Source organism: Cyanistes caeruleus, chromosome 3 (genome assembly GCF_971803275.1).
Source record: "Cyanistes caeruleus chromosome 3, bCyaCae1.hap1.1, whole genome shotgun sequence".
In the NCBI taxonomy this organism is placed as follows: Eukaryota; Metazoa; Chordata; class Aves; order Passeriformes; family Paridae; genus Cyanistes; species Cyanistes caeruleus.
The window spans coordinates 4,036,402-4,062,448 of NC_141703.1; the positions used below are offsets into that span (position 1 = coordinate 4,036,402).

At 40.9% G+C, this 26,047-nt stretch overlaps 1 protein-coding gene across 1 annotated transcript in view; it reads right to left on the reverse strand.

Moving 5' to 3' along the window:
- The window catches only part of DSCAM (DS cell adhesion molecule), a 437,468-nt gene that overhangs the window by 138,154 nt on the left and 273,267 nt on the right, over nt 1-26,047 (reverse strand). Inside the window, exons 9-11 of the mRNA XM_023926681.2 lie at nt 17,584-17,862; nt 8,058-8,177; nt 5,189-5,362 (exon numbers count right to left, since the gene is read on the reverse strand). Coding sequence (XP_023782449.2) covers nt 5,189-5,362; nt 8,058-8,177; nt 17,584-17,862 — 573 coding nt within the window. The remainder of the gene's footprint in view (nt 1-5,188; nt 5,363-8,057; nt 8,178-17,583; nt 17,863-26,047) is intronic.

Here is a 26,047-nt window from a genome sequence, read left to right on the forward strand (position 1 = left end):
GTCATAGAATCGTGTAAGAGTTTGGGTTGGAATGGACCTTAAAGATCATCGAGTTCCGACTGCCCTGCTATGGGCAAGGACACAAAATTAAAACATAAAGGCATTAAGTTCATCACCACTGACTTGGACGTGGACAGTTCATTCATAATCTCATCTTTAACACAATTTTCACCTCTGATTGCCAAGAAATTGGTGGTAAAAGAGGGAGAGAGCTGCCAGTCATGAGGGCAAGGGCAAAGGTGGGCAAGGGCAGCTCACCAGCTCAGTAGAAAGGAATGACTGGGACATGAGAGGAGTTGCAATTCAAGGAAATCCTTTTTTGTTTTCTTTGCCTTTTCCCCACTCTTTCATTCTCAGGACACGTGCAAGCTATCTAGCTAGACTTTTTTACCAATTTTGGCTAAATTTGTCCATTTTACAAAAGTATACCCTACTTGAGGTAACTGCAAAATAGGGATGAAGAATCAAATAAATGAAAAAGCCTTTTTTTAAAAAAAGAAAAAAAGATGGCAGAATGTCAGGAGGAAAAAACAGGAAATCAGGGCACACAAAAAGAGAAGGGAGCTTTTGTCTTGTTTTGTTTTTCCACAGAAAATAGTACTTACAGACCATGGGACTGTGAGAAAAATGGAGCAAAGAAAGATTAAGAAATATCAAAATAACTGGGCTCAGGTGAATTTGACATAGCATTATTGCTGTCCTTCTTACAAGTGTTTTTTGGAGGTATTAGAGACAGTGATTTTAAGCTTCCTTTACCACATATCATGGATAATCTATCTTTGCAAATGTAGAACAGGCAATGCCACCCTTCCTGACACCTTGTGGGATACATGCATTTTAATGAGAAATTGGCTTTTTATACACAAACAAAAGTAGCAGTCGGGCAGATCTCAACATTCCTGTGCTCTCAGCAAGGAATTATTTTCCCAAAGACTAAAATGAGCATTTAGAGGCACCCTGGTGAGCAGAGCACAGTGAGTTCTCCATCACAGCTTGCTGGCTTTGCTGCTGGTGTCGCAGCAGAACAAACTCATTTGCCTGGTCACATGGAAATTGTCCCTTTATCCTGCCTGGATAAAGCTTCACAGGCAGAGTTTTCCATCCATCTCAATAAACAAATGCTGCAGTGCTTCAGCCATATGGTGCAGCAACTGTTAGCTTGCAGTGGAGAAAAGAGCTCCACGCCATTCAGTCTCCATCCATAAGCATCTTCTGGGTTTATTTGTCTCTGTAACCAATGTTCTATTTTATTTCTTTTGCAGTAGTGTGTCTGATTGAGGTCTCTTTGCTCCAAGAGTTGTCTGAAGATGGTGAGAAACAAATCTGGCCTAGAAGAGGTCATGGTCAACATTGGCAAGCAGCACTGCAAGAGAGGCAGAGGCAGCAGAAACACGACCTGGTGCAGGAACAGGTTCCACGTTTTACCAGTTTTACCAGCCTCTTCTCCTGTTATCCCATCTGCTCTTGTCATAGTCAACAATTTTTAATTTTTAATTTAATTTTTTTTTAAAAAAAGCCTCAGTGGTGTAAATTGGCATTAAAAGAATTTGCTGGGATTAGCATGTTCCTGCTGGAAGGAGCTGTGGATCTGACTGACAGCTTTAGGTTTATGTATTAAACACATATAGTGCCAATAGCTAAGAAGCATATTTGAAGGGAAAGTGAATGAAGCAATTCTGTTTTCTTGGCAGACAGGATTTGTTGGAAATGTTTTGATGATCAGATTAAAACTTGTTAGGTTCCACACTGTCGAGAAATGAAGTGATAGATTTAAGAAGGGGCAGGGCTAACATGGTTGCCTCCAACAGATTATTTACACAGGAACATGCATGCCTTAATGCAAGCTTGCTTTGCAGGAGGTAATTTCTTCAGGATACCACTCTATCACATTATATATAGCCCCTAAAGTGGAATTAGGAAGTGTGACATTTATTTGGAGGAAGACAGGCAGACAGTCCATTTTAAGCAATCATCTCTTCCCCTGTGACTCTCAGGCAACCTTTAAATAATTTTAGTTCCTCCCTTCATGTTAAAGGCTCATTATCCTTTATAGAAATTCTTCAGAAGTCTTCTCATGCCAAGCACCAGGAGTCATTTCTCAAGACAGCACTGGATTCCTTGTTCCAGATCTCTCATAACTTTCTAATATTGTGTGTCTTGGTGGATATGGAATTTGGGAACTACTTATCTTTGATTCACAAGAAAAGAAAAATTCCCTGGTCATGATTTTTATGTCCATCCCTTGAAAAGAAAGGGAGAATGATAATAGCTGCTAAATGAAAATTTTCTGCACTGTGGTTCCTGATTCAGCATTGATGTTGGCAGCTTGCTCTTTTCACTTTTCTGATGTTATTGCTACAGCCTCTTTCTTTTCTTCTCTTTCTTTTCTTCTCTTTCTTTTCTTTTTAATCTTTCTTTTCTTTTTCTCTTTCTTTGCACTCCATTCTCATGCAGTCTCACAATGAGAATTTCGATCAGTTTCTCTGACATGAAGGTGTCACTCAACAAACACTGAGGCACTAAATGAATGTATATCTGGAATTATTACAATTTCCCCCTTAGCACTAAGAGTTTTTTTAATCAAGCCATGCTGTTTTATAGCTTAACAGAGTTTTCACTAAGAAAAAATTTTAGAGGTAGGAAGTCATGGAAATAGATTAAATCAATTTTCATCCTGCCCACTTCTGAACTACTGAACCAAAATTTTCCTACTCTCTTTAGACAACAAATGTCAACACAAAAGTCTAATCTTTTTGTTTGGGTACAGGTGACAGTGGAAATCCCGGAGGACTAAAGCATCAGCTCATTTAAGAGATTTTTAAATAAAATCTATGAAAGGTTAAACTTTATCCAGCAGTGTTACTAACAGAGTAGGTAAAAACTTCTGTGAGAAGTGGAAGAGAAGAGTCTCCTGTGCACTGATGGGTTTATTTCCAAGTTCAGTGATGCCATCAGTGGTTAGCACCTGCATGCATGAGGTATCTGTGGCACAAGGAACGAGAAGTGAAGGAATTAGGTGAATGAAGGAATTAGTGAAGGGTCTGCTGCCATGTTTTTCTTTCTGAAGGCCAGTCTAATTTCATGGTCAAATCCAAATCCATCTAAGCCACTCTGCTTTTTCTATCAGATTTGAGCTACTGCTCTTAGATAACCCATAAACAGTCTGAAGGAAGATGGGAAAGCAATTCGTCACAAGGAAGCCACAAAAATATTCATCAATGCTATTCCTTGTTTAAGTTTTGGAAGCTGTTTATTACTTACCAGCTCTGTCACCCAGAAACTACTGCATGGGCCAGGTCTCACCCTCTGCCTCTGCCTAAAGAAGGCATTTAGGGTGACCTTGTGGAGAAGGATCAACTAATCAAGAATACCATGAGTTTCATGAAGTAAAACCAGGATTTTTATCTAGATGAGGACTAGACTTGAGGACCAGGGGCCAGGCTCGAGGGGAGAATGAAGGATCCCGAATAAGCACACAGAAAAGGGAAACAGTGAATGACAAGAGAGATCAAAAGCAAATCCAGGCCCTCACATTGGAGTCGGTCCACCTGACCAGGTGTAAATATCATGAACCAAAAGCACACCACCAGAAGAGGGGATCCAGCCATAACTGCAGCCCATCTCCCCAGAGCATCTTGTCCTTAATGAGTGTTTGATGGAAGCTAAAACTCTGCCCCTTCCACTCACACCCCAACACCCTCCCAGTGCTCTCTGCAGCAGCCACGCTGGAGCTGGACTGGTGTCAGCGTGGGTGTGTGAGGGGCACAGGCTGCTCCCTCCTGTCTCAGAGCCAGAGGGGTTTTCATTAGATTCAAACAGCAGCTGGCTCCCCAGGGAAGCTCCTGCTCTTACTTGATAAGGGATGCTCTTTTATCACACATGAAACTGCATGCAGTGATCAGACAGGCAGCGTGCACGGCTGCCAAGCAGAGGGAAGCTGGCTCTTGGTAGGATATTGCAGCAGTGCCTTGCTCCTGCTATTGAAGATTGGCCCAAAAACGACCAGTTCTGCAAACCTCAGAAGCTGGAACTTCTACCAGCCCGCAGAAAAAATGTCCAGTTATTTTCCTTGCTGGAGAGGTCATCATGTTGTTTTTTAGGAGATGAAGTCACTACGGTAAATTAGAGTGGAGGGGACATCTGAGATACTGGGGCTTGCAAATTTTTGACACTTAAAATAACTTAGTTATTAATTCTGAACAACAAACTACATCCTTCAGCCTAAACATTAATTGTCTAAAGTGCACTCTCCAATAGAAAATAAATTCTATTTTTCTTCCTTTCTGAAAAAAAAAAAAATAAAATCTTTTTACTTTCAAGGGCAAAACTTTTTCAAGCTAATTGGCATCCCAGAACTTCAAAGCATTCTGTAAATCTTCAAAAACCCTACAAACATGAAAGTACATAGTGTGGTAACCTCCTTCAGTACTGGTCTGACAGGTCATCCAGGAACATTTGGCATGCTGATGTGTCAACAGTCTCTTTTTTTTCTCCTGTGAGAGAAACTATATTATCTCTACAGCTTTTTTTTTTTTTTTTTCCGTATATTTCCTCTCTTTTTTAAACTTTGTTGATGTTTCAAGGAATTAAAGCCAACTTGCACTTGAAAACTGGACTGCTTTTGTCTCTTGTGCCTGGAAAGGTAGGTTGAGCTTCTGCAATTAGATGGATTTTCTGAATATTACCTGGGCAAGTCAAAATAATTACTGTGGCTGTATCTATAAAATCTTAAGAGTATGTTGTAATATCTTGTGGTATCTACTTGTAGTAATTGTACCTGTATTTTCCACCTATGATATATTGAGAATTGATTAAGTATCTTTTTAATCCACATGGCTTTCAGCTTCTGAGATTTATGAAAATTGCTGTGGGTATTTCTCCTTTGTTATTATTTTTTTAATCCTGGCCAACTTTCTTACTTTCTCTTCATGACTCAGAGGTAGCTTTCAGACCTGGTACAAATTTTCTTTCCTTCCTCTACCAAACAAATGTTCTTATTAACCATCCTAACTTCCAGGTGCTACCATGCAGCCAAAAGCCAAAATTAAACCAAAACCCAACAAATCCAACCTCTCCCCTCCCAACCCCCTTCCCTTCCCTCCAAACTGAGGGTGCAGTAAAAACCTTTCATTGTTTTTTTTCACTCAATGGCAATATCTGGATCACAGAGAAGCGTTTCAGTTCTTACTTTTAACAGTGAGGTACATGGACTTGCTGACGTCTGCTCCCACATCATTGCTGACCTTGCAGAGGTAGTATCCACTGTCTTCCTCCAGCACATGTTTAATCAGCAAGGAGCCGTTTGTCAGCAGCTGGATGCGACCGTTCAGCGCGATCGGCTGGAACTGGGGAACCCCGGCACCTGAAGCGGCAAACCCGGGAAAAAAGGGTTAAAAAAGCATCTCATATATTTATTTTTAACAAGGCACAAGCTATAGATTCCTGTTCCTAGAGGCTCCATGCAATTAAAGTGGCTTTTGACATCAGCAGGACGAACAGAATGGTTCTTTATCCAAACTGAATTCGTTGCATGAAAAGAAGGAAGGCTTGTGGAATGCAGCAGCAGCAATAATTTGCCCATATTAAAGGGGCAAAAGGGACACAAAGCAGAGGAACCAGGAAGGGGGAGAGAGGAAATGAAGACTTTCAGCCCTTTCATGGGTGAAAAGGCACATTTGTTGTACATTTAGAGGCTGATGAATTATTGACAATTACAGCTGAACAGTCATGGCAGTATGCATCCCTAATGCAAACAGCAAATGAATTTCTTATGACAGAGAGGGATGTCTGTTGTAGTAAACATGGCACACTCAGGGGACCTCTAGGACCTTGTTTATGAAACCCTGGATAACATGGAAAACCACATCAGTGACTGTTCCTCTTGTTTCCTCCTACAGCTGATGGACAGGTGACACAAAAAAATCTCTGTTCTCCCATGTTTGAAGCCAGTATTTATTGAGACTATTAAAAAAAACCCTCCAAAAAAATCCACAAAAACCCCTAAATGAAACAAATAAAGCAACAAAAAGCTCAGATCACCGATCAGACACTTTTGGTAGCACTGTAGAAATGGAAGGTCCATAAAAACAGGAAGCCAAAGATTTTTGTATCATTTGGTTTTAAGAAAGAAACTACTTTTCCTTGGAAATAAGGTACTGGGTGCTTTAGGGAACAGGAAACAGGATCCTGCTGTACTGTCACCACAAACTCACGTTCCTCCAACATTAAAGACTCCCTAAATGTATATTAAGGCACATTTCTAGTAACAAGGGGGTTTTCAACCTGCCTTGGCAGCAGGACAGGGGATTTTCCAGAGAAGTCAAAAGTTGGTTTTCTTCAATGGAATTCTCTTATACCACTTTCTGTACACAAATTTAATATCTGTCAGCATTAATCACTATAAACAGTTGGCTGAGTCAACCCAGAAGGAAATAAGGTGAATAAATATTATGGGGAATTATTTAGTGTGACATAGCGAGCTAGAACAACCTATGAATACAACATTTAGACTATTAAAAAAGAACAGACATGCATATCAAAACCACTTCTAACCCTAGAAGAGTTTTGGGAACTTATGGCTATACTGAAGGTCTGGTGACCAATACTATGAACTTAATGTTAAAATGATAATGTTTTCATAAAAAAAAATTCAGTTGCCATTGATGACTTTTCACCTATTTTATATGCATGTCCATTTTTCCTTTTGCCAGTTTTTTTTCTTTACCAAGCCATTTTTTCCTGTGATTTAGTCGGAATGCACATTTATGCTTTACTAACTGTAGATGCCTGCTGCTGATTGCCCACTCACTTCCTGTGCTTCTTCACATGAAAAATTGTGGGAACAATTTAGTGTTCACAGAAAGGAAAGGGCTGATACTCCTGAGGACAGCTGCTGGAAAAACAGGAAAAAAAAAAAATTGTGCAGCGGTTTGCAAAGCGTTCTTAATCTTCACACGTGTTTTTACTGCTACTGCAGCCAAATTGAGCAGGAGAGAATCTTATCCCATCCATCTGCATGGATGAGTCTGAAAGGGGACATCCAACTATTCTATCATTCCAAGATGGGTTATTTATCTCCTCACAGTTAATTACAGCTCATCTAGCTTGGCTTGGCACCTTCCTTCAGCACACAAACAGAAGAAACCAGAATTATCCCTTTGGGCCTTTTTTCAGAATTAAAATCCCACATACCACTGGGATTAATGGAATTTGGAACTCGGCACCCTTCTTGCAACAAAACATAATCTATCAATAAGAGCACAAATAGTCTTTAACATGAACATTTCTCTCACCCTTTTTTCTGCAAATACAATTTGGACTTAGATCCTAAGAAAACCAAAAGTGACACGAAGGATTACATAGATTTCTTCTCGTCAGCACCTCATTTTGTTTTATAAGGAGTTAACTCATTTAGATTGTGTACAGAGTTTGCAGAATGTGGGTTTTTTGCTAAAGCCTACCAGAAGACAACCGGCCAGAAGACGCAATCTATCAGGCAGCACATTTTAATTAAAAAGCACTCAATTTCCTATGGTTACTGAGGGTCAAGTGGGGCCACTTTTAATGCTCTGTTACACGAGGAGAAAATGTTAAAGCATTATGTAAAGCTCATACTGAATTACTGCTTATGCTAATGCTACCTGACCTTCCTTCTTTGCTGAAAAGATGTGATTGGCCATGCTATCATGAATTTTGAAGCAGAGGAGAAAATAAAATCAGCCAAAAGCTGCTGGTGAACCTTGTGCTGAGGTTGTTTCAATTAAAGCTGTGTCTCTTCTCTCCCAGCCATCCCTTTCATCCCTTGCCTGCTGAGGCCACAGCTGACACAGGCTCACAGGCACATCTCCAGGGCACAGCAAAATTCCATCCAGCTCAGCCTTGTGTGGGCCAGTGGCCAGCACTCTGTGATTTATGAGGAATAAACCACGGCTGATCTGTCCCTTACTGGACCCTGCTGCTCCCTGGCAACTTGGAGAATAAAGCAGCAATTTAGGGGTGAGTGGGATGTAATTAGGGCAGAATTAGCCTGTCCCCAGTGGTCACCATGGGAATCCTACCTTTAGAGTACTTCCAGACGATGGTGGGAACGGGATAACCCTCGGCAGAGCAGTTGAGAATGACGGCTTTTCCATAGATCCCATCCTGGTCGCTGGGCTGGACCACAAACCTGGGGGGCACTGTGGATGGGGAGGGAGCAGAGGCAGCCATGAGAATTCCAGAAATTCATTGGGTATCTCAGAATAGCAGAGCAGTCATATACAGAATTAAAACATTTCATAGAGAAAAGCCAAAGTTAAAAGCAGTTTTTTGCTGATCCATGAACACACTGAGGTTGGTTTTAGCAGATAGTGCACTTCCTGTACAAAGTCTTGATGTATTTCTTGCCAGACATGACAAATCACTGGTCCTTACAGGATACCAAAATAAGTTTATAAGATCTCTTCATGGGAGAGGCTAAAAACAGAGTAATAGATAAATCATATTATTGTGGACAGAAAATAAATGCTTTCTACTGAAGGCAGGTTTGTAAGATGTCTAAGAACAATTGAATTTTTCCATTTGATTTTTATAACACTGAACTAGCAAGCTTTAGAAAAAAGAGAATTAAATAATTTGATATAAATTACCTTAACAATAATGCTTTTATTAGCAATCAAATCACTTCATATTAAACTGAGGCTGTTTGAACCATAATTTCTGATGGGACTTTGCTTTCCAACCAGCCAGAAAAATTGAAAAGAAATCTTATTTCAGTGCATCAATGTACACATATTATTAAATGTATTCCAAAGTGGCATAAAACCACTGCAGTGAGTCTTCCACACGTACCTATTTATACATAAATAAAAGAAGAGCTGCTTATCTCAAGAAAAAGCTCTACATGTTCCAAACACAGGTACACAGTGAAGAAAACAGCTTGTGATAATGTTAGGTCCAAAAATTTGACATGAAAGCCTGATTCTAAATGTCACAGTCTCAGTAAAACCTACACATTTGGCAAAAACATGAAAAAGAGGCTGAAAGTTGTGAAGACTGTGGAAAATCCCATGAAAATTTTGAATATTAAGTGTTTAGTGGTTTTTATTAAGGTCACAGAATTCTGTTGACCTCCTGTTCTTTGGTTCAGAACATGAAAGTGTAAATATCCAAGAAAAAAAAAAGTAAATTAATTGTGTTTTTATTCTATATGTTTTTCATTTTATCATTTCTCACAGGGACACAGAGAGTGACTGAACATGTGACAGAATTTTTTATTCTCAATTTTTTTAAATTTTTTTTTATTTTTTACTTGAGTTCAGCAACACACTGATATCTAAGGCAGCACAGGAGAAATCCTAATAGTTCCTTGCTCTCCTCATCCCACTGTAAAATTTGAAGCCTCATAGATTCTCCAGGTCCAGGCAGTGCTGAATTTGTCTGAAGGGTTGGAGAAAACTAAACAAAGGACCCAAACATCCATCCTTGCTCTGATCCACGCCACGAGCTGCCTCTCCAGAAATGCCAGAAATTAGGAAAGGAAGTCTGGCAGAAGGTTGTAGCACAAGAAAATGAAGGGGAGCTCAGGGGGGAACCTCAGTACTGTAAATATTTTCCCTGGGGCCTGAAATAGTTATTAATGCCAAGAATATGGGACTAATTATCCATCGAGAAAATCTGTGCGGCAGAAACACAGCAGAAGCACCAATGCTCTAATATATGACCCTCAAGTTTTTTCCAGCACAAACACTCTCATAATTCATGCAAATATTAGCTCTCATTGTGCCAGAGCATCCCAAGTTTTCCTGGAGGAGAAACAGGAGCTGCCAGTGTTGGTGTGGGCAGGACAGCTCAGAGTTGAAGGTCTGTGGAAATTCTCTCTGCGGGTTCAGAGACTCCTCCTCGAGCCTTCCTCCCTGTGCCTTCACAATCCACACTCCCCTCCAGCTTTCTCTTTCCACATTCCTAGATAGAGTTGCTTTTTAAAAAAGGACAACAATCCTCTGGAGGGCAAATAATCCTCTTAGCTGGACCTTTTCCTCTCTGAATCCCACGGCCAAAATGCAAAGCTGTTTATTGCCTAACCACAGAAAAGCTGTTTGGAGCACAGCTAGAAGAAACAGAAGGAACCAGCAGTGATAGAGGCAAGGGGTACCTCTACTAGAAAATATATTTACTGCTGACAAACACTCTGGCTTTCCAAATGGCTGACAAACATTTATTGTAGGCTATGTTAATTCACAATAGGTAAACACAAAACATGAAATCCCAGCAGCAGCAGCTCTGGGCCGTCACCCATCCTGTTCTAATCATTTGCTCAGAGAAGGCATTTGCTCCAGCAGCTCCTTTCTCACTGTCCTGTGTTCGTCTCATCCCCAAACACACAATGAGGCATTTTCCAAGGCAGGTGGAAAGCACAGTGAGTTGCACAAATAGATTTGATTTCATACGGCTTGGCACGGTGGCATCGGCTTGTTTCACCTCGGTAGCTGTGAGTAAATGTGTGTTTCAGCTTCTAAAAAATCAATTACAAGCTGCTTATCCATAAAGAGGGATAAAAAAGCCAATGCAAAACACGAACTCATCATTCTTACAGGTGAATGATTATAGAAGATGCAATGGAGTGACTGATAATTACTGTCCTCTACCACTGAAGAGGGTGAAGAGCAGAATGCCTTTCAAAATCTGTCTTCCAATACAAAGTTTCTGTAATTTGTTTTATTTCCCTTCTCTTTGAAAAGCATTTTTTTTTACATTCTTCATTTGCTATGGATGACACTGGCAAGAAATGCTGAATTTTCAGGAAATTGTTTTATTAAATGAGTGGGCATATGCAGAAAGTGCTGGAAAAAGTTAAGCAAGACTGCTTAGTATAAAATAAATGCAATCAGTCTTTAAAACACTATTTGCATTAAAGTTATCTGCCAATACACACTTTTTGTGTAATCCCATTGGGCACATAAAGAAAAAAAAAGGATGGATGCACAGAGGAAATATTCTTTGGGCTTTTCTAAGAAGAAATTCTGCCACATTCTTCCACATCTTTCAATAACTCACAAAGATGTCAGTGATGTGTTGTGCCTTTAACACTGACAAGATCTGAACAAGGCTTCTCACCACATCAATATCACTGTATTTTGGGTATGTATAAAACCTTTTGCTCAGATATTCTTGATATTGTCAATTCTAATTATTGCTTTCAGTAGAGAAAAATACTAGAGTGGTAACTGCAGAAATTAAATATTACCCAGGTCTCAGTTGTATCAAAGAATTTCCTTCTTTGGATCCATAAACAAAACTTACTTGAAAAACTCAGGCCACAGCCAGTAATAGAAACAGTTTCTATGTTCAGTAAAGCTTTGGCCATCCTTTAGGACTGGTTATAAAAATGCCAATTGCTGCTCTGGTTTTGAAGACACAGACTGTTTTCACTTAGTCTTAAGACTGCCAATAGAAATCTGAAGAGATGCTACACCAAAATAAAATTACTCATTCATTGACCTTTCAATTGTTTCTGTATTGCTGTCTAGGTAAAGCCACAAGATTTTTCTTCTTATATAAATGATGAAAAAGCAAACAGAGCAGACCTTTACATTTTTCTTCCTCCTTGCTTGTTTGCTTCTCAATTTTATATCAATTTAATAACTTGTTCTGTGCTATGTGCTGCCATAGTTCAGAACACAATTCTGTTAAACACTTGTTCTAGATTTTGATTCTTAGATTTAGATGATAAAACTACATTCTTTTTTTGTTATCTTCCAGGAGATCATTAGCCCTTAAATAAAATATGCTTAGCAAGAACTTATCCAAGCTAATTTGCCTGATATATTTGAGTTAATAGAAAAAAAGTAAACAATTAGTTCCTCCTCTCTCTTTAGTTGTAAAAGTGTGAGACTCCTCTGCTCTTTTCGAAGTGAAACTCTGAAATTGCTCACAAATGTGACAGAAGAGTTCTGCTTTTACCATCCTCCTTGTCCCAGCTGCACAGCTCCTTGAGCCTGTGAAGGAGGGCATTTAAAATTGCTTTAACTGTGAGTTTCTGTGGGCTCTCATTTCATGCAGCCCACAGGTGTGTGATGAGAAATGAGCTGTTGAATTGTTTAGGGTGAGAGCCATCAGTTGACAGATGCAAACATGTTAATGGCTGAACTCAAAGGAGTTGAAAGGTTAAAAAATAAAGATTAAAAGGATTTTAAATACCTAAAAAACGTGGGTTTTTTTGTCAATAATATGATTAGCAGTCTTTCCCTGAGGGAAAACAAAGGATGAATCAGAAGAGGGTTCAGCACCCCCCAAATCCTTCTCCCAGGGCTGCTCCATCTTTTCACCCCCAGCCTGGATCGATCCCAGGGATTCCCTGACCTTGTTAAAGCCCATGAGATCCCTGTGGTCCCACATCCACTCCCTGATTTAAATTTGCTCTGTGTAAATGCAGGAATCCCTTCTGACTGTGCCAGGGCCCAACTCTGGGTTCCTTCCTGGACCTCAAATCCACGCCAGCCCTTCTGGCTCCCAGGTCCAGTGACCAGTGACTCTCTCTGGGGAGCAATTCTGGAGCTCCTAACACCAGCTGCTCTGGTGGGCTACTGGAGTGAGTTAAGGAATAATCTACGGCATTGGCCCGGAACGCAGCCTTTCATTTTCACCTGGAATATTTGTGCTTCACATTTAGGTCTCACTGTCAAAATGATGGAGGAAATTTAATCAGCCAAAGCAACAGCTGATGTATTAATGAATGAGATCGTTAAACACTGTACTTTAGCAGAGATGAACAGTTATTAAATTTGGTCATTGGACCTAAGGGGTCGATTTAGCTGGTTTAGTGAAACCACTTGCTCTGCAGCTCAAGAAAAAGAGATGTACTTTTACAAAATGAGACTGTGCCCAGTGGTTTGTGTTGATCAGGTTTGTCTAATGAATGCATTAAATAAAGGAATCTTTTAGGAGTCATCTTCAAAGCCACAATGTAAACACCAGCAAAGAAAGTAAATGAGTTTTGACATCAGCTCTGACCTTAAATTTTCCCTCCCTGCTCTTCTGTCCCAAACTACTTTTGCTGCATTAGCCCAGCACCACCACCATACATCACAAAAAATGTGGAAACTCTCTTACTATCTGGATAATTCAGGGACTCCTCATTGGTTGCCTAACTATCTGATTATATTCAACACCCCCGGCAAGTGCAAAATGAAAACACATTTAATGCACTAAAAGCATTATGGGGGGTTAGTAGGTTTCTATAGATCTTAACTCAGTTTTCACTTACAATGTGTTCACTAACAGCAGATATAAAATCATGATTTATGCATCCACTACTATCTTTGAATTCCCTTTTCTGGTAGTATCAGAAAAATTCTGAACTCATAATACATTTATCAGGTTTTTTTTTCCTTTTTGGTTACCCATTAGAATTTTTTTCACTGCTTTTTATTTCATAAGTACTTCATTTTAGGAAACTCTACAGAAATGAATAACGCATGATAAAGTGTATATAGATTTTTAATCACTCTTAGATGACAGCCTTAATGAGTAAAGCCTTGATTAATTCCTCGTGATGATTTAAGTAGATGACAGAGAAGATATTTTCCTTATTTCTATCTATGGCTCTCATGACAGGATCCTATCCTTTCCTTTTTTTATTAGCATGACTAGCAAACCAAGGGTGTGCTAAGAAATAAATAATAATAATAATAACAATAGTAATAACAATAGTAATAATAATAGTAATAATAGTAATAATAATAATAATAATAATAATAACAATAATATAAACAACTTATAAGGTTTTGAGAAGCCCTTCTAGCTGCCAAATTTTTAATGCATTTCCAGAAGATCTGCAGACCAGGATTTAGTAGAGCCCAGGATTTTGAGAAGGAAAGCCCTGTTCTCACTCACCTCCACTTCCTACTGAGCTTTCAACAGATATTCCATAAACACTGGGGCTAATCAAGCCTGCTTTTCTGTGGATGTGTATCTTCGTGCTTGAGGAGAGATCCCAGTTGGAACAATCCTTGTGTTGGCAGAAGGTTTTGCCTGTTCAGATTCTCTGGTATTACACCCAATGTTTCTTATCAATCAACTCTTAATATGAAGTTTGCAGAGCTCAGCTCCACTGGAGGTGTTTTTCCCTCTTCCAATTAGTCTAAAATTAGCCAATAATTTGTGGCTAAGCACTGACAGCCCCATGTCCAGAGCATTTGGCTGTGTCTCATTCTAGGTTATCACCAAGGAGCTCGTGGCAGAGAGAGCTGGGACTGCCCTGAGATGATTTTACCCAGATGCTGCAAAGCTTTAATGCCTCACTTTATCTCAGCTGCTGCCTTCTGTCTCCTGTGTGAGAGATATTTAACACCTTCCCCTGATATTTAACACAGGGAGAATCCAGCCTTGCTAGCCAGGTGTTTTTATGGCTCCTCATCACCACTTGGTTGCTTTTATAAAGCACAAAGTAATTGGAACAGTGAAGATTTGCCATGAAGTGCCCACAGAATTTAAGAAACCGGTGCTCATTTTCCTCTTGCTATTTAACAACCTGGGGAAAATGGCAGTGCAGCTCAGATATGAAAAATAATATTTGTAGGATGAGTATAAGAAATCTATTTAACACACTTAAAACTTCACAGGAATATATGATAATAAAAAATAGCAGATCTATTGATCTGCTGACCTGATCTGATCTGACTGAAAATATTGAGGAAAAAGTATTGGAAGATGTAAATTTATGTTTGTGTATGGAATCTGCAGAAGTTTGTGTGTTCACTAATAATGCAAATGAAGCAATGAGAAGTTGCCCTGTGTTTCTTCATTCACCTTAGGAATGTCTTGACTTTAGATTCCACTTCTAGTCCTCCCCATGTAAAATGATGTGGATTCCCATTGGTTTGTGAACTTGATGGCCTGCACTGTTTTAATATCTACTTTTGAAATGAATACAAGGACAGACCAAGTAAGGAAAAAGGAATTGTGTGGGTAACTGTCATATTTTACTTAATTTTCCTTTCCCATAGGATAGCAAACATTTAAGTTTAAAGCACAAGGCTGAGAAACCCTCAAACAATGGGGATTAGAAAGAGGAGTTAAAGCACCACTTCTTCTCCCTGTATTTGGAGATAAACTACTTAGATTATTTAGAAAAATCTAACGTTTCAGTTATACATGCAGTACAGTATGAACAAAAATATGAGGAGGGGTCAGAAAGCCTGGAGAATAAACAGACAGCAGGAAAACAAGTCTTAATTGGAATGTGTACAGGTCAGGCTGGGATGCAGAGGAGGAGGGACCACGGTGCCTCTCTGGAGGCTGTTTGAGTTCTGACCTCTGTGGGATGAGGCAGCTGAAGCAGTTCAGTACAAGGGACAGAGGTCAGGGTAGGGTTTGGCAGAGAATTCAGGTCAGACATTATATGGTATTTTCCCCTTTTCCTCTGAGTGAGAGCTGTTATCTCAGAGGCACATCCAAAACTGATTAAAACATTATCATTTAAAGTGGCAGCAGGAGAGAGGAGAGGATTTAAGGAGGCTCTGCAGAGCATCGCTTGGGCAGAAAGATGAACAAGGGGGGAATGTGATGTAGCCTTCATAACCTCCTAAAAAACTGCAGGATCCAGAATTGCTCTTGGGCATAAGAGAGTGAAAAGCTCCTCTCTATCATGCTCATGGGTTTATGAAGACAGAGCCCTCCTCAGGAGGTGTAAATAGAGCAGAAAGCATTCGAGGGGGAAGTGGAGGTGAAAATGGGGGTGTTGGGGTGAGGGACAGGTGAAGGGCTCCCCAAAACTCCTCTGCTGGACAAGAAGGGAAAACTGATTAATGCCTGAAAAGGCAGCAAGAGGCAGCTGTGTCCTGGGAACAGAGGTCAGGGGAGGAATTACCCACAGACAGCAGGAGACAGGGAAAGTGTATTTCAGGCAAAGCCAGGAGAAGTGAGGGCATGGCAGGGCTTGTCCCCATCAGTGGGGGACAGGACAGAAATCCCTACACAGATGAGAAATCCCTACAAAGAGCAGAAATCCCTACAAAGAGCAGAAATCCCTACACAGATCAGAAATCCCTACACAGACCAGAAATCCCTACGCTCATGGGTCCCAGTGATGGCGAGGACAGACAGTGGTGACAGAGAACCTGTTCTCAGATGGTAAAACCATCCTGGGTGTGAGAAATGCCTGTAAGGAACCCACACAGGGTTGCTGCAGATCCATTCCCTTCACTTCCAGAGCTGAATTACAGCTGAAAACCAGGAAAAATCCCAGCTGGCCTTAGGTACAGCATTTCTGAGCAGGGCAGGCACAGACAGTGATGTGAGGCTTTCAACCTTCCCTTCTCCAGCAAAAGAGAGGATGAGGAAAATCTCTCATTATTAGAGTGAGGAATAGGGTTAAAATCTAGCAGAAAAGCTTAGAAAGGAATAATTAAATGCATGTAGTTAATTAGACTACTCCATTTAAGAATTACTAAATAAATGAGGAAAGTAAAAGACACCTGTACTGAATAATTTTAGGCAAGATTAAAATCAGTGAAATTAAAAAAAAAAAAAAAGTAATGAAATATTTATATCAAAATTAGTGGAAAAGTAATGGATCTGTTTACCACTGAGTTCTGGGAATACTAGCATTTAAAAAGTAAGCATATTGGAAAACTAGGAAATAATTCCTTAAGGATAGCATTAGGACACTGGGAACATTTGACTTAAAAAAGGTTCTTCAGAATTTGGGGTGGGGAAAAAAACAGGGAAATATTGCAAAAGCCCCATTAAGATTTTAAGGTTTATTTTGGCAAATTTACAGGAGGGATTATAAAATGTAGCAATGTGCAGCAAGAAGAAATTGCTGAGGTTTCTTGCAGGATTATTCTTTCTCTGAGAATCCCAGTGTCTTGGTAGCAAGAAGGAAATGGAGGAGAGGGAAGGATCTGAATGAGTTTTTAAAAATAAAAATTTGAAACACTTTGAAAAACTCCCAGAAAGAAAAGGAAGCAACATGTTTTTGTTGAAGTTGTGCACAGTAAGTTTGAAAATACATCACAAGGCATAATCTCCAGGTAATTTGGCTAAGGTGTGACTAGAGAGGTTTTTTTTCCACATAAAATACCTGGTTACTGAATGTGTATTCACATCTATTTCGAGGCAAAATGTGAAGTCATCATGAGTGTGTGAATTCTGCTAAATTACATAATAACACAAACCAGGGAAAGAACAAGGTAACAGCAGAGTCATTTCCCCATGAAGTCAACATCAATGTTCTGCTTTTTTACTGACACAATGTTGTAGGTCTAAATAAAAAATGGGTATAATCAGACTAAAACAATAGCAGAGAATAATTTGATACCATTTTAAAGGCTTGATCCCAATCACAAAGTTTTCCAGGAAGTCTCTCCTGCAGCTCCCCCACCCACCCCACACACTCCAGGGTTTTTCATTAGTTTCAAGACTTTTAGGTAGGAAAATCACATTTTTTTTTTCTGTGCCTCGTTGCTCTCTGTGCTCTCTGCCACAGAGAGAAGGGATTACCATATTCCCCTTTTTTTCACCCTTCCCATCAAACAAATCACCACAAAATTCTGGTGAACCCAGCTTAATTGGCTGCCCTCCAAAGTAATTACACCTCCGTACCTCTCACGATTAATTGGCTCTGGTGCTCCACGGCTGCAGCGTCGTTCCTGGCTATGCAGGTGTAATTCCCGTTGTGCATCAGGGAGAGGTTGGAGATCCTCAAGGAGCTGGTGAAGTCGATGTTGTCGATGGTGACGCCCAGGCTGGCGGGGATGGGCCGGCCGTCCTTCTGCCAGGTGATGGTGATGGGCAGGTCCCCCGAGACCACCACGCAGGGGATGAAGACCCTCTGCCCGATGGAGAAGCGTGGGAACTCGAAGGGCTGGATGAAAGGAGGGACTGGAACGAGAGAGGGGAAGAGGGAGCTGTTGAAGGCGCGGTTGTGGAGATAACGTGACGGGGCAGATGTGCAGCGTGGGGTTGGTGTCTTAGGGCTTTAGCTTTTAATGTTTTTCATGCATTTGTCATCCTGCAGTTCTTTAGTGTATAACTAAACTCCAGTTTTAGCTCCTGCTTTCCCATTTTGGTCAGACAGCACAATTCCTTTCCAGCCCTGGGAATAAAGGACACATCACTGCCTCAGGCCCTGGGAAATATAAACAGAAGTGAGTTGAAGATAAGCAAATTTGGGGTAAATGACTTCATTACCTGCAGCTGGAATTGGAAGATTCACCTCCAAAATGCAAATGAACCAAACTTATGAAAGTGTAAAAACCCATGGCCCATTGTCCATTTTGGGTGCAGCCCCTGGGGTGGTTTTCTCTGCCCAAAATGTACCTGAAGGCACTCCAATAAATAGAACTCCTTTTTATTCCCTAAATTTTGTCTAGCTTCTACTTTTAGGTAGTCCCAACACAGCATCAGGATGTGGAGACTTTATACCTCTGACAGCCATAAAGCATTGCTTAGCAGACAAAGTCACATTTTTGTGATTTTTGAAAAAACACCTTCCCATTTCTTGGCCACCCAGTGCACAAGCAGAGATGACAAGCTGTGGAAGTCCTGGCTCCTGGAGGTGCCTGACCTCACTGGCAGACACTTGCAAAAGGATCAAGCTGCTCCTCCAGAAATCACAGCACCACCAGCTCGAGCCTCTCCAGGGATGCCAACAGTGACATTGCCAGGAAGAGCTCAGCAGCTTTCCAGGTCTGGAGCAAGGGCCTTGCTTAAAAGTCATGGAAGAGACCTGGATGAGGCTTCAGCTTTGCTTCTGGGATGTGATGAAAGGGACTGTGAGCTTCCTCAACTGCCTCTCACACTTATTTCTTAATATTTCTTAATGTTTCAAGTCACAATTCTCATTAAGATTGCAGGAAGGGAAAGATATGTACAGTACTTGTAGGACAGCAAATTAAGGTAAAAATGATTTCTAATCAGAGGGATGGTGCAAGGCATGAATGTTCGAGTTGGCATTTAATTCCTGCTAAGCATATTTGGCCTGAAAAATATTTTTTCTTTCCTTTTCTTTTTTCCTCATATTATTCTCTGTCTGAACCAAAAAACATGAAAGTAATTGCCATATTTTCTACCAAAGTAAAGAATTCTACTCCTTATAATAATTTTGTTTTCAGGTATTTTTAATAAAAACTAATGAAAGAGGTGGTTAGATTAAATAAACATGTTTTCTTTAGTTGTGGTTGGAATATTTACTAAAAAAATTGGTAAATTGAGACTCAACTACTTGTGCAGATGAAGGAAGCAAAATCTTCTGCCCTTCCCAAGGGAGCATTCAAACAATCAGGGCATTGATCTCAGACAGGTTTTTGTCAATCACTCCTGAAAGGGCTGCACAACCAACTTTCCAAGCAGTACTCAAATACTGATTTATCAAAAGAGAAGGTTCCTAGAGGTTATATACCTCAGATATAGAAGTGCATTTTCCTATTGCCTGGGAGACCACTTGCACATAATCTGTACTACATTTGAACAGGAAAGATGGAAGGATAGTGAGAGCAGAACATTTATAGTGATCGATATGTTTGAACTCCAGAAGAAAATGGAGTTGGTGGCTTTATCTAATTGTATTTCTTCTGTCCTTTTTCCCTTCTGAAATTCTAAAGTTGTGGTTTCCCCAGAGTTGAAGCAGAAAAAAAAGATCTCACAAGTGGTTGCAGTGTGTGCCCATGGAATTCCCCAGCACCACTTTTCCTCCTGCCAGTGTCCTGTTCCTGGGATGCAGGGCCAGGTGTTGGTGAACACTGTGTCAGCTCCAGGCATTTCCTTTGGTCCAAATGTTGGGTTCTCCATTAGGAATAAGAAAAGCTCATCAAGCATGGCCAGCAGGGAAAGAGAGGGGATTGTGTCCCTGAGCCCTGCTCAGGTGAGACCCCACCTGCAGAGCTGTCCCAGCCCTGGGACCAGCCCAGGGAGCAGCTGGAGCTGCTGGAGAGAGCCCAGAGGAGGCTCCAGGATGAGCAGAGGGATGGAGCAGCTCTGCTGGCAGCAAAGGCTGGCCCAGCTGCCATTGTTCAGCCTGGCCAGGAGAAGCTTTGGGCTGAGCTCAGGGTGGCCTTGCAGGGCCTGAAGGAGCCCCAGGAAAGCTGGAGAGAGACAATTGCCAAGGGCTGCAGGGCCAGGAGCCAGGGAATGGCTGCCAGGGGCAGAGGGCAGGGCTGGATCTTGGCATCTTGGGCAGGAATTGTTCCCTGGCAGGGTGGGCAGGGGCTGGGATGGAATTGCCAGAGCAGCTGGGGCTGCCCCTGGATCCCTGGCAGTGCCCAAGGCCAGGCTGGACATTGGGAGCTCCTGGGACGGTGGGAGGTGTCCCTGCCATGATAGGGTACAAATGAGATGATCTTCAAGGTCCCTTCCAGCCCAAACCACTCTGTGATCTATAATTCCATGATTAAAGGCCCCCCAAAGGACTAAGACCTTGTTCAAAGCTGTGTTCAAATGTTTGTGCACATTCACCTCATGGCACAAGAGGCTGACACAAATTTGGTGTTAACTCCAGTTTCCAGCACAGCCACGGTGCCATTTGCTGAGGAGAAGTTAGGACCATGCTCAGCTGCCACAGAGAGGTGACATCAGGGACAGGACAACACAATTTATCCTTTCAGGCCTTCACTGGCTTTTCCCAAGAGTGTCTCACTGTCTGGGATTGGGAAAAGTGCCACTACCACCCATTTTTCTCACAGGCTGTAAGACTCTTTCCTGGCTGCCATCTCTCTAATTGCTGAAACCTGTCCTTTGGCATTCTGAAAATCTGGTAGATCAGGCACAGAAAAAAATAAACTTGGTGTAAATTACTATGTTTATTTGAACTTTGAGCACTGGAAAGTACCTGATTGATCACTTGGGGACTTTTGCTGTCGCAGAGTGAAGCAAAATATCTGCAGCCTCTTGGAATTGCCTTAGCCCGGCTAATTCATTCACATGAGACATCTCAAATTCTTTGTACATCAGCAGAAAAAAATTCTCTTAGCATTTATTGACAAGCAGTTCATAATATGAATGGGAATGAAAAATTAACTGAATGTGTCTTTCAAAAGGTTTTGCCATAGATTTTTCCCCTTGATGAGTGTAAATACCTGTTAAATTCCAAGTCCTCCCCTTACTGTGGTGCCCAGCACATTTCTGCCAAAACCCTTCTCTTTGTCTCAGACATCATTACTGAAAAATATGCTAAAATTCACAACAGGGTGGCAAATTACTTCTGTATTTTCTGCTGAGTGTGAAACAAATTTGAGCCAATCTTTCACAGACAAAATGATATCAAAAGTCAGGCAAAATATTGCCCAAGGATTATAATGTGCATCTTCACTCTCCATCTCCCTGATGAAGAAAACTGGGAGAAAGAGCATTAAGTGACATTGAAATGTTTTTCAGAAAATATTGATTTGCAAGGCTGCATTTACCTGCTCTAAAATATAAGTAGCAGCCTGCAGAGTATTTCAGAAATTGGCTGAAATATTTTTAGGCAGCACATTTTCCTTCTACTCAGGTTTTTAAGATACAGAGGAAACCAGCATTTCTGCATCATAAAATATAATGAATATTCAACCTGCAGCAGCTTGCAGTCCTGACAAGGAGCTTATTTTAAAAGCCAGTGTGTAATTTAAGATCAGTACTTAGAAGAAAGTAAATAGTCTTGCAAAAACTTTGAAGTGTTGAAGAATGTTTTTCAGCTATGGTATTCACCAGTTTGGGTTGAAAAAGGAAGCTTCTGGTGAGAGATAAACTTTCCTTCTGCTCGTTTGAAGAAGGAAATGACCACAAAAAAACAAAACAAACAACACTAATTAAAAATATGTGATGATATCCAGCAAATAATTTCTGAAACATAAAAATTTCTGTCTCTACTGATATTTGCAGTAAAAAGTTGAGATATACCCTTGACAGGAAAATATCAAGCTTGATTAACCAACATGAGGAGGGTTTTTTTGCACACTGAAGCTGTACCACTGCCAAACAGCACAAAAAATAAGAGTGGTATTACTACTTAGAGAGAAAATTTACAGTAGGACAGATGTATTTAAAATCTGTTTAAAATACTTCAAGGAGTGTTTATGTATTTTTCTTCCCTATACATTGCTTTAGTTTGACCATATTTCAGAGCTTGCATTTGATTTTTTTTGTGAAGCTATGCTATTTTATATACAAGTTGTTCCATCATAACTAGAGAGAGAATACTCTTTGTGCTTGTGTACGTGGAAGGGATGTTTCTTTCTCTACCCACAAGGGGCAGAAGAGTGAAAATCTCTGCTTCACGCCACCAAGTGCTGTCCTGGGAATGCTTTATTGATGAGAGCTTGAATTAAGTGTCTATTTAAGAAGAGGAGCATGGGCCAGCCTCATTAGTGCTTTTACAGGAAGATTTAAATTATGGTTTTGTGCCCTAGCAAGGTCTCCTGTACCTCTGGGGGACTGCTGGAAAGGAGGGAAAGGAGGGCTTCCACGCTGCTCTCCATTAGCAGAAGAACATCCTTAATTTCTTGCCCTCTGCTCCACAGGAGTTTTGCTGAGGAGCTGCTGAGATGATTCACCCAGACAGAGCACCCTGCAGATCTCCTGTTTCCTGCAGCAGCCTGCTGAACGTGGTGCTGTGCACAGCAAAACAAAAGCCATCCCCTGCTTTATCATTCCAAACAGCTCCCTGATGGGTTTTCTTGCACCAGCACTGTTGCAGGGGCTGTGTCTCCAATATAAAATACTTTTGGCAATTAATATTTATGGCTGATGCAAAATCCCAACCACCAAGTTATGCAGTCTCTTAGGGCAGCTGTGTGGACCCAGATTTCATGCACTGGGAGTGAAAAAGCCAATATTATTTTGTCTCTGCACAAACCCTAGCCATGGTGTAGCAATTTTTCAGTTTCCACAGCCATCACAGTCAGTCCCCACTCCCCTTTCCTGCCATCCAACACTCACAGGCTCCCTGAGCTGTAGTGGGAGCTGCTCCATAAGGAGAGAAGATTTAAAATGTTGTGTAGAGCCCAAAAGTGCTTTTAAGTCACCTCTCATCCATCAATGGAACCATCTCCTTTCAGCCTCCTTTGTGAGGGGATAAGGGCAAGCCCTTATCATCCTGAAACACCCTGCAAGCTGGGATGGTGGGCAGCTCAGTTCCCTGCCCATGGGGATGCATTTGCTATTTATTTGTAAGAGAAGAAAACCTTGATTTGAAGATAAGACAGCAGCTGCAGGAGTATTTTCATGCAACAAACTCATATTTTCATTGGTAAAGTGCTTCCTGATTAAAGGCCTCAGTTTTGGAACCTGCTCCAGAGATACTGCCCTTGTTCAGCCCCTACCTGATCTAAAGTGATCTTTGTCCTCAGGTATCACTGGGAAAAGTCAAAACCAACTAAATCACTGGAGCCAAAAGGTAATTGACAAAATAAACACCAAAAAAAGAGCAAGAACATGCCTCCTTACAAATCTTAAGTAAACAAATCTGCACTGTAAGAGAGAGAAGAGGACCAGCTCTTGATAAACCCATATATGATATACAAAGCACCTTGAACTCTTTAACTGAGGCACTTATTACAGTATTAAGGCTCATTTCACATTGTTTGCATAATTCACAGATAAATGCATCCATACACAGACATAAATTGTGTTTGAAAGACAGAAGATGTAAGACTGTGCACAAATCCAGGGAGTTTTAGTTTGGATTTAAGTGAGAAGTTTTAGATTTGTGCATATTAATTCCCTGTCAGGAATACTGGGATAGTGGTGAAACAACTTTAACAGACATTTTTGGGTGACCATTTTCTGCAGTGTCAGAGGTGAAGTCATTACAGTAATTATATTAGAAGTGTGCTGTGCAAACCAAGACACATCCACATGGTACTTGTGAGACTTCAAAGAATGTAAATCAGGCATTTTAGTGCAAAGCTAACCTTAAACTGCTGTATGTTGAAGGGCAAAAATAATTTACACAGATCTGACAAGAACATCAGTTTGTTTCAGCCTTACCTTCAGGAATTTCTGCAGGTTGGACACACCTGAGACATCCCCATCAAAGTGCACATTCCCTGCAATCTGCTTGCCCCCCAGAACTACTGTCCATGCCCATGATGTGACCTGAGAAGAATTCCTGAGTGCCTTTTCCAGGATGTTTTGCACGATGGCACATTCTCTTTCACTCTGGCCACAGGGAACATTCCTGGCCACGACAACTTCAGTCACTTTGAGAGATCTGAGCATTTCTTCCCAAGGAAGTTGTGACAAGTTTGAAGGGATCCAAAACCATACAGCGCAGGGGAATGGAAAAAAGGCAGAAAGTTATATAATGAAAGAAGTATCTAAAAGATGCCAAGACCAGGAGTTGTTTGGGGTTTTTTTTTTCTGATTCAATCTATTGGCAAAGTCAGTCTGTAGGATAGATAAGATCTGAGATATGTGCACGAAGCTGAACTCCCACTTGCCATAATCCACACTTCCAGGCTGAAGCATGCACAGATTAGCAGATTGATTGATGGCAGAATGCACCACGGTCCCAAGAACCCTGCAAAGATTACCAGTGATGGGTTTTTCCCTTCTGTGGCTGCATATTTTTCACTATCTAAACCTGCTCTCCCTGAACTGATTTGCAATGCAAATTCACCAACAGTATTTCAGATATTAGAAAGAGCTAGACACTTCCCAGGAAGGATGAGGAGAATCTATTCAAACAGTTACAAACATGAAGCTATTTAGAAGTGGCTCCTGTTTGGTTTGCCTGTATTCTAACATGAAACAAAGCTGGTACAGTTCCTGCTTGTGGTTCACAACAGGTGAGGTGCTCACTTTAAATACAAGAACTTTTCTAAATCAATGAAATACATAAGCTCTACAAGATCAGAACCAGTGCTTTTGAACACTGCACTTTTTATTTTAATGATGCTGTACCCTTCCCTCTCAGGGGCTTCTTTTTCAATTAATTCCTGTTGGAGAAGTGTGAATAGCAGCAGGCTGTTTACATGAGAATGTGTCCCATGAGACTGATGACAAGAAAATCATCACTTACTACTGATGGCTTTTACTGTAGCTGGGAAAACTATTACTATAAATTGCATAATAAAAAAATGGAGATAATAACTCACTCCTGCTCTTAAAATGCTCTGAGATCTACTAAAATGCTGTAAAAGAGATGCTGCTATTATTATTTTAACATCTTTCCACTTTAATGTAGGTTTCCTTTTCAGTGGAAATATGAAAATTAGAGATAGGGTGGGTAATATAACCTCCTTCTTTGTTTGCCAACACTTCCCATGACAAGACTATTTTCATTTGCTTGCAGTTTGACTTTTGTTTGGGTAGCAGTTTTCCAGGCCAGGTGTCTGCCTCAGGCTGAGTCACTCCAGCTGGAAGCTTTCAGCTACAATTCTTTGGCCATTTCGAAGAATAAGGTGGGGGAGTGGGAAAACTGAGACATATAAATTCTAAATAAATATCAGTTCTAGCATAAAACAAACAAAAAGGTGTTGTGAGAACCTGAGAAGTCCCACCTGCCCCATGGATTGAGCAGCAGGTGATGGCACCTGCCTCAGATGTTCTTGCTTTACCTATAAAAAGTCATCACAACGGTGCCCAAATTTTGCAGTCTGAGCAAAACCTAGTCAATAAATAAATGAAACCCCCACGTTTGTTTATCCCCTCCATCCTATGTGGAGAGGACACTTTGCAGTGACAGAGTCCAAGCAGCACTGAGCACATCCTAGCACTACCTTTCAGTGGCTGAGCCAGTCTGGTGAGATTCAGAAATCAGGACACATTTGTCACTCCAGTGCTTGAACCTGAAGGATGGATTGGAACTGGAGGCTGGGAAAAGGTTGGGGTATCCAAAGGGAAAGGGTAGTTTTGAGTCTTGAGAACCAGGCAGTGTGGAAATGAGAGCTGAGATGATAAACACTAAGTTCAGATTGATTTTGGAGCCCAGAGAAGAAGATCCAGGATTTGGGAAAGCAGGAGCTGGAGAAAACTCCAGCTGGAGGAGGACAGGTCATTCTGAGAAGGAATGAACAGAAAATCTACATTTTCTACAGAATATTCTTCTCTTTAGGATGTCTGACTCCAACAGTCCTCTGCTTTTGGCAAA